This window comes from Pteropus medius, unplaced genomic scaffold, assembly GCF_902729225.1.
Source record: "Pteropus medius unplaced genomic scaffold, Ma_sr-lr_union100, whole genome shotgun sequence".
NCBI lineage: Eukaryota > Metazoa > Chordata > Mammalia > Chiroptera > Pteropodidae > Pteropus > Pteropus medius.
Window position 1 is genome coordinate 648 of NW_024355687.1, and position 7,776 is coordinate 8,423.

Sequence of the window (7,776 nt, forward strand, 5' to 3'; positions counted from 1 at the left end):
ATATTAATAAATTTTGTTTCTTGGGTGTTCTTCTCCTCATTGGTGTCGTATTCACTTACTGTTAAATTATGTGTTCTCATTACAAAAGTAATGCATCGTTATGACAGAAAATTTGAAAAATACAGAGGTATACACATGCACACACCAGAAAATGAAAATTGCCCAAAGTCACGTTCCTCAGAAACAATCACAGTTAGTATTTTGGCAAATACAGATCAAATGTTGCCGCCACACCAAGTACAGCCCGTGCTGTCTGACAGTCTTTCACCTCACGCTATTGTGAATGTTTCCCCAGGTCTGTGTGTAACATTCCATTTGTTTTTGGTGCTCAAGGATTTACCAGGATGTATTTAACCACACCTTCTGGGCGGATCCACTTTTATTTCTTTTCCTGAAAAAAAAAAAGGGGGCCTCAATGGATATCCTAGTAGCTAGACTTTGCACATATTCATGAGTATTTTTGTGAAAAAGTGCTTCACAACAAGTCAATGGTTGTCTCACTTGGGCTCCCCTGTGGTGAGAATTCAAGGGCAAGTAGTTTATTTGGGAATTGACAGGGAACCCTGACAGGGGAGTGGGGAGTAAAATAAGGAGCGATGGCCGCCCTGAAGCCGGCTGTTAGTGCAGGGAAATTAACAGCACTTGGAAGCAGCCAATCGCTGACAGGGCTAGTGCTCGGGTACCCAAGGGCCTTGCTTGTCAGGGGGATGAATCTGCTGCGTTTCCTGCGCCGGCTTCTAGTGTCACCCAGAAGGATTCGGCTCCAGCGACCCGCAGAAGAGCCAAATGCCGTAAAGCCAGATCCCTAACAACAGATGCCACCCGATACCCGGAATGGGCAAAAGTGCGGCGGTCACCGCGCTGCCGTAAAGCGAGCCCCGGAACGACAGACGACACCTCGCATCTGCGGGGCGACAGGTGTGCGGCAGTCGAGCAAGTTCGCCACCGGGGGACGCAGCCTGACACCCGCAGCAAAGGTGTGGCGGCTTGCAGGGGCCGTCAGTGCTCTGAAAGCCGTGGGACCGCAGGAGAGAAAGGCAGGTGTGGCGTTAGAGGCTGGCTGTGTACTGGAGAGTCAAGGGCACAGCGCATCAGGTTTGGGCACCCGCCGCATGGCATTGCTTCCCTGGGCAGACGGTTTGAGATCATCCCAAACCGCACCTGGAGATGGCGAGAGAGAGCCAGGTTCTCACACCCTCTTTAGTGGAATGTCCCGGGCGGGGGCGGGTAGGAACATCAGTTTGATAGGTGAAAAGTGGGATCTTATTTTAAATGTACTTTCATTATTATTACTATTAAAAGTCGAACCCTTACAAGGTTAGGAGCCATTTGTACTTCTATTTTGGTTACTCTGCCGGGTTTTTTTTGGGTGGAATGTATCACCCTGAGAATTTACTTAGTGTTTACTGCACTAATGAGAATCTCCTCTGTCATGTGTTGTATTTTCTGTACTCGTTCTATACCTTGAAGTTTGTTCCCAGCTCTGTTGCTTCACGTTATATGTAGAAGTTTTAAACGTGTAGGCTTCAAGTTGGAGGCGGGCATCACGTGGATGGCTAGGCTTCTCCAACGAAGCCAAGATGCGCCAGGTGATCTGCGCCGGTACGTGTCTCCCTCTGCCTGCAGGTCTGGTCCAGGCGGGGTGCTGGAGGCGAAGCCGAGGCACGGAGCAGGAGCAGGGGGGTCACCCAAGTGACCCAGCCAGAACTCATGGGGACGGTCTGCCCTCACTGCCCAGCTGTGGGGCCTTGAGTGAGGTTGTGACCCTACTTCCAAGGTCCCTTCTGTCACATGCCCTTGATTCTGTAGACAGGGCTGACATCACGGGGCCTTGCCGGGGGTCCTGGGCCGAGGAGTCCAAACCCCCGCTCCTGTGGTAGGTGAAGCATGGGGTCATCAAGTCCCTGAAGCCCATGCTGAGCCTCCTGCTGCCCAACGACAACCTGTGGGAGCAGGTGTACGACTACATCCCACTGCTGCTGGCAGAGTACCAGGGCAGCCTGGAGGCCCTCTTCATCACACAGGTGCGGGCCACGCGGCGACTGCCCGGGCCGAGGCTTGGTTCCCGTGTCCCAGGGGGAAGTCATCTGGGTGGAAGGTGGGATGTCAGACATGTTGACATCTGACAGCAGACCCAACATCCGTGCCTTGCAAGGGGCCGCGGGGCCTGGCACTTTTAGCGTCCTTGGGAAACGAATGTTGCCATTTTAGGTAGAAGGGACAAGCTCCCAATGCTCCTAGAGGCCACAGTGAGGCTGTGGGCTTCGTACCAGTTTCCTGGGGCTGCTGCCCCAAAGAAACGCAAGGCAGGTGGCTTAAACAGCAGAAATTTGTTGTCTCGTGGTTCTGGAGACCAGAAGTGCACGATCAAGGTGTCGGCAGGGCCGTGCTGAGTCCTCTCTGCCTCTTCCAGCCTCCGATGGTCCCCGGCATGGCCTGGCCCGTGGTGGCACCTCGAAACGTGCCCCTCCTTCTCACATGGCCGTCTTCCCCGTGCCTCTCTCTGCGTCCCTCCTCTTCTTCTTATGAGGACACCAGTCTTCAAATTTAGAGCCCACCCTAAATTCAAGAGGATCCCATCTGAGACTCTTAGCTAATTACATCTGCTAAGTCCCTATTTCCAAACGGGTCACATTCAGAGGATGCAGGTGGACAGGAATTTGGGGGAACACCCTTCAGCCCCTGATAGCCTTTAACCCATGAGAGTTGGGACCGTCACAGGGTTTTGAGTGGACTCGTGTATACTATAAAGCAATCGCTCATCTACAGATGAGATGTGGTCCTTGGCTGTAAAAGCAAGGAGCAGAAATGAGCATGATGGATTTAGGGAGCCACCCGGAGATCATTCTGGCTAAAGAATGGGATTCACTGCCAGGGGACTAGGAGAGGAAGGTGGAGATAGCCTTGAGCGTCACCGGAATTGCCTGGGGGTGGGCAGTGCTGGTTGAAACACAGAGTCGGGTTCAGCGGGTCTGGGGCACAGCCTGAGAGGCTGCATTTTTAACCAGGCTGAGTCGCAAGGGCCCACAGTGTGACCCTGAGTTAGCAGGTCATCGGCCCCGTCTGCCCTTCCACGACAGGTCTTGAGGCACATCCTGGAAGTGTCGGTCACCACCAGCACCCTTGTCCCCCAAATGCAGCTCCACACTATTTTCACAGAACTGCATGTCCAGGTGAGGCTGGCCGGCTCGCAGGGCGTGGCATCCTCAGGGCTCATCAGCAGGAAGCAGCTGCAGGAGGGGGCGTGGCCGAGCAGAGCGAAGGGGAGACGGGGGTGGAGCCCGGATCTCGCTCCCGTGCGCCCTCCTTCCGCTGTCCGGCTGTGATGTCACCCACCCTCCCTGCTCGCCCCCTCCCCAGGTGTGCACGAAGGCCCCCGCCCGGCAGCAGTACAGCGGCCAGAACCTGACCGAGGTGGTGCACTGCTTCATAGCCCTCGGTGAGGCTCGGAGCATGGGCGAACGGGGTCGGGTGGGGGACCCCTCCCCTCGCTCCGGCTCGGTGGGCGCGACGACAGCGGTCCTTCCCCCTGCAGCCCGCTCCTGCCCCAAGGAGCTGATGAAGTTCTTCCTCAGCCAGATGTCGATGAGCAAGGAGGCCGTCCACGTGGGGACGCTGACCCTGATCAGGGCAGTGGTGAGCGCAGATGGTGAGCAAGGGGAGGGAGGCCAGCGGCGGCCAGGGGAGGCGGGTCTCACCCGTGTCTGGACCTGTGTCATTTCCCCCTTCCGAGACACTGCTGGGTGGGCGAAGGAGCCCCGGCTCTCTGCTGCTTCGCATTTTCTGTCCTCGAACCTAACCAGCGCTGTGACCCACCCTTCCCACCCCCAACTCTCTCCTTGAACCGGGAGTCCCAGCTTCCACCTGAGTCTGACCTTGAAGCTGTTAACCTGAATCCTAGTACTAACCTCCAAAGCTAAATCCAAGGTGAATAGAAAGCCTGTTATGTCATGTAGGCACAGCCCCAAAGCCTCGTTGACCCAATGCCCAACCTTAGTCTAAACCTCTGATTCTAAATCCTAAGCCGGAACTTGAAACCTGGCCTTGATACCAAAAGGGAGATTCTGTCCCCATCCAAGGCAGGAGCTCAAACAGCACCCTTTGATCAAGGCACCCCCAGCTGGGAGCACGCAGCCCTGCATGCTCATGACAAGAAGCGCATGGGTGGCTTCTGTTTAGCCCTTCAACTGGGTGCCCTTGTGCAATGCCCAGACTGGGCAACTGTATATGAAGGACCTTCTCTAGACAGCAAACCCCTCACTTAAATAAATGGAAATTTAAGCAACAATGAGACCCTTTTGACCTATTAACGGGCAGAGATGATACTGGCTAGAATTTGCCTAGCCATTTTTCTGTTAAAAAAAAAAAAAAGAAATGTATTTTCAGCTTTGCAGGCCACAGGCTCAATGGAGCAATCGCTCACTCTGCCACCAGAAGCTTCTATCAGAGGTACCTGGAGGAGAAGATGGTCCACAAGCTCACCATGGTCACTGTGAGGATCATAACCTCCTCTGTCAGTGGCATGACCAACGTGAGTGCGCCCCACCCAGCCACCCACGGGCTGGCATGCTGCAGCTGCACTGCCCCGGCCGGCGGGGCTTGCGCGTGTCCTGAACTCTGCACCGTCGCTCCTGCCATTTCCGCTGCCCGGGGTGCGTGGGGCCCTGATCTTCCAAGCGCCTGAGCTCTCTTCCTTCAAGACCCAGTTCCTCGATGGGGAACCAGAGCCCCCAGATGCCAGCGCACTGCCTGGCACACACTAGGCCTTAATACGTATCAGTCGATTAGTTGCCCGAAGTGCGTTTGTTCCCTTAGAGCCCCTTCAGTCCTGATGTGTGTGTCTGTGTGTAAAGAAACGATGTTAGTGGTTTAATTCCATAAATATTCGGTTAGTTCCTACAATGAGAAAGACGTGAGACAGTACACCAGAGGGCTCGGTATGACCCCAAGGAGCTCACGGGCTTCAGGGGAAACGAATGTGTGCAGTTTCAATCGCAGCACACAGTGACATAGCAATAAGACAGGAAAACTTTACCATGACCGCTCAAGGAGGATACATATCTTTATGGACATTAAGCGTGTCCATAGGCCCCTGTCCGATTTCTGTTATCTTAATAGCAGAAATCATGAGAAACAGAGTGATCACTGCTGACTCCCTCGGCTATCTCGGGTGGGTGCCACATAGATGGCCCGGACAAAGACCGGGGTTGGCAGCAGAGCCAGTTAGAGTGGAGGCTGTCAGCGGCGGGATTGGGGGAGTGTGGTCCTGGAGGACTGAGGTGAGGCCCACACTGTGGGGTCTCGCATGGCCATGGGACACCGCAGCTCATCCTGGCTCCCCACCGTCCAGGAGTTCTGGGTGGGGCTCCTGTGCTACATCATGGAGACGGATTACACGGAAGCCTCGACCCCCATCTGCATCGGCCTCACGAACCTGGCCGAACGACAGCTGCACGCCAGCGAGCTGGAGGCCAGCACGGCCGGCAAGCACAAGCACGGTGGGCAGCATCCCTGTGCTGGCTTGTGGGACTGGGCAGGTGCGGGCTGCTTCTCCCCTCCAGGGAGCGTCCTGGAGTCCACACAGCCAGGCCACGGCCTGTCCTTGTCACATCTGAGGAGGGGGTAACCTTGGGCGAACTTCCTCTGGAAGCTCATTCCTGTCCTCACACCCCTGGCCTAGACCCAGCGGCCCGGACCCCGCCCTGCAGAGGACCTGGCTTAGCCTCTCCCTGGGGCTGCCCTCTCTGGGCTTCTGTGAGCCAGTTGGAAGAACTAGACGTCCCAGCTAAATTCTCTATAAACCACCACATCGCGGTACCCCGGAATGTTAACATCAATGTCTCTGGCCCACCTACGTATGGAGCGACACTGTGGCAAGGGGGCTTCTGTCATGGGCCGCGGCCTTCGCTGGATGGGTGTGGCTGGCAGTGGAGGTGATTTCAGGAGCCCTTTAGGACCCAGGGACAGCAAAGTGTGGAGCCTACCCTGAGCAAGGAGCTAGGCGAGCCCTGAGGTCTGCCTGCCACACTGGGGCTGAGTCCTCTCCGGGCCCCTTCCACCTGCAACTTCTCAGCAGGCCTGGCCCTCCCTTGCCCACTGGTCCAAGTGTCGTTTTTGCTTCTGACGGACTCACTGACTCCCAAAGCCTGCCTTTGGCCCGAGGTGACGGAGAGTGTCTGAGAGTAATGCCAAGGTTACAGGAGGAAGCAAACAGTGTCTTGGCAGGTCCTGGTGTCCCACAGAGTGGGCAGATCCTGAAAACAGCATCTTATACTCCCCTGTGCATAGCATGGTTCTCCATTCTTTCCAGGATGAGCCAATTAAAATGATGTTCTTTATGAAAAGCCCCTGCGCTGACCCACTCTCCATTGTGGGTCAATGAGATGGTGTTGGGGAAGTGCCTTCCAGGGCAAAGCCCCCTCGGGGACACGAGGACGCACGCTGGTTTGGGCCAGGTGCTCAGTGCGGGTTAAATCTCTTTCTTCCTCAGTGGACCTACCAGCACCGCAGAAGCTGCTAGCCCGTCTCCTGGTGAGTGGCTCACCGGGGCTGTGCCTTGGCCTTGCTGAGGCCACGTCCTGTGGCACTTCTTTGAGCTCCTAGTTCCCAGAGCCCCAAGAGGGAGGAAGGAGCTGGACGCTTGGCACAACAGGGCTTTCCCGGTCCCTGGTGTCCCTCTCTGGGAAACATGCCAGGGACAGTGTGCTTGGACCTGCCCTCAGATTCCTCTGCTCAGCCTTTGAGCAGCCTCAAAGCATCCCCAGGACAGTGGCCTGCCTACCCCCACGGCGGGCCGATGTCTTCCTCTTGGTGTGGACTCTGGAAGCCCGGGGTGGGGAGGGACCCCGTGGTCTTGTCTCTCCTCTCCTTTCCGGGAGTGAGGTGCCCGGGGCTGCCCAGCCCAGGCAGAGCCCACTGGAGTCTTGGTGCCCTCCAGGTGCTGATGTCATCTCCCTACAAGGGGGAGGGCTGTGAGATAGCCATGGTCAACCTCCTGAGTACCCTGAGCCACAGCATTGCGCCCGCCATGGCTGACACGTGGGAGCTGGAGATTCCCCTGCTGGTCAAGTACCTGGAAGGTGAGGCGCCCAGGCGTCCACCCCGAGCCCACCGCCCTCTCAGTGTACGGGCTGGGGTGTTAATCGCGTGGCTTGAACAGCAGGAGCTGAGGTTCCAGGTGGATCAGTACAGCCTGTTTTGGTCCTTGGCAAGGTCGGGAGGGAAATGCAGTGTGTGGCAAGCCTGTCTGTGGAGGGCTTTCAGGCCCGGGCTAAGGAGGTGCCCCAGAGGGAAGTGGCAGAAGACAGTGGCGTGTGTGACCCTTCTTTCTGCAGAACATTCCGAGTTTTCCTGGAATCAGAAGACCTGGGAGGACAAGCTGATTCAGGTAAAGAGGTGACCCAGCCGGTGGGGAGTTTGAGAGCCCCAAAAGGACACATTCATTGTCCTTCTGCCAGAGAACTTGGGGGTGCCAGGCATGTCCACAGCTTTATCTACCAGCAGGGGAAAACTAAAGGCCTTCCACTCACTCAGGAAATCAGCACAGGGCTGACACCCCCACACGCCCTCCAAGCCGCCACTGTCTCCCAGATGCGCAGGCCCAAGGAACGTTAGCACGGGATCTGGGCTTTATGGGTCGGGACATCCAGAGGATGAGGAGGGAGGCTAGAGAGGACGGGGCCCCTACACAAGGTCGTGGAGCACCAATGTCTCCTGCCACGCCAGTTTCTGAGAAACTCCCTCAAGAAGACGCGGGGTTCCAACTAGAGCCTACGT

General features: G+C 56.4%; 1 protein-coding gene across 3 annotated transcripts; it reads left to right on the forward strand.

The window, feature by feature from the left end:
* The first annotated feature begins 1,746 nt into the window (after positions 1-1,746).
* Positions 1,747-6,531, forward strand: LOC120599872 (maestro heat-like repeat-containing protein family member 2A). Of its 3 annotated transcripts, none has more exons than XM_039859056.1 (6): positions 1,747-2,024; positions 3,081-3,173; positions 3,361-3,439; positions 3,580-3,649; positions 4,387-4,531; positions 5,351-6,344. In XM_039859056.1, the coding sequence occupies exons 1-6, from the start codon at positions 1,914-1,916 to the stop codon at positions 5,624-5,626; spliced, it is 774 nt and encodes a 257-aa protein (XP_039714990.1). In that variant the 5' UTR covers positions 1,747-1,913; the 3' UTR covers positions 5,627-6,344. The 3 variants fall into 3 exon arrangements, with proteins under 3 accessions (XP_039714990.1, XP_039714991.1, XP_039714992.1); XM_039859057.1 differs by lacking the exon at positions 5,351-6,344 and adding an exon at positions 6,491-6,531 and having other exon boundaries at positions 1,753-2,024; XM_039859058.1 differs by lacking the exons at positions 4,387-4,531; positions 5,351-6,344 and adding an exon at positions 4,080-4,288 and having other exon boundaries at positions 1,786-2,024; positions 3,536-3,649.
* Positions 6,532-7,776: the final 1,245 nt, after the last annotated feature.

Coding starts and splice junctions, on each gene's coding strand:
- LOC120599872 (XM_039859056.1), top strand. CDS start 1,914: ATGCTGAGCCTCCTGCTGCCCAACGACAACCTGTGGGAGCAGGTGTAC. Junction 3,440..3,579: donor GCACTGCTTCATAGCCCTCG/GTGAGGCTCGGA, acceptor TTCCTCAGCCAG/ATGTCGATGAGCAAGGAGGC. Junction 4,532..5,350: donor CTGTCAGTGGCATGACCAAC/GTGAGTGCGCCC, acceptor CCCACCGTCCAG/GAGTTCTGGGTGGGGCTCCT.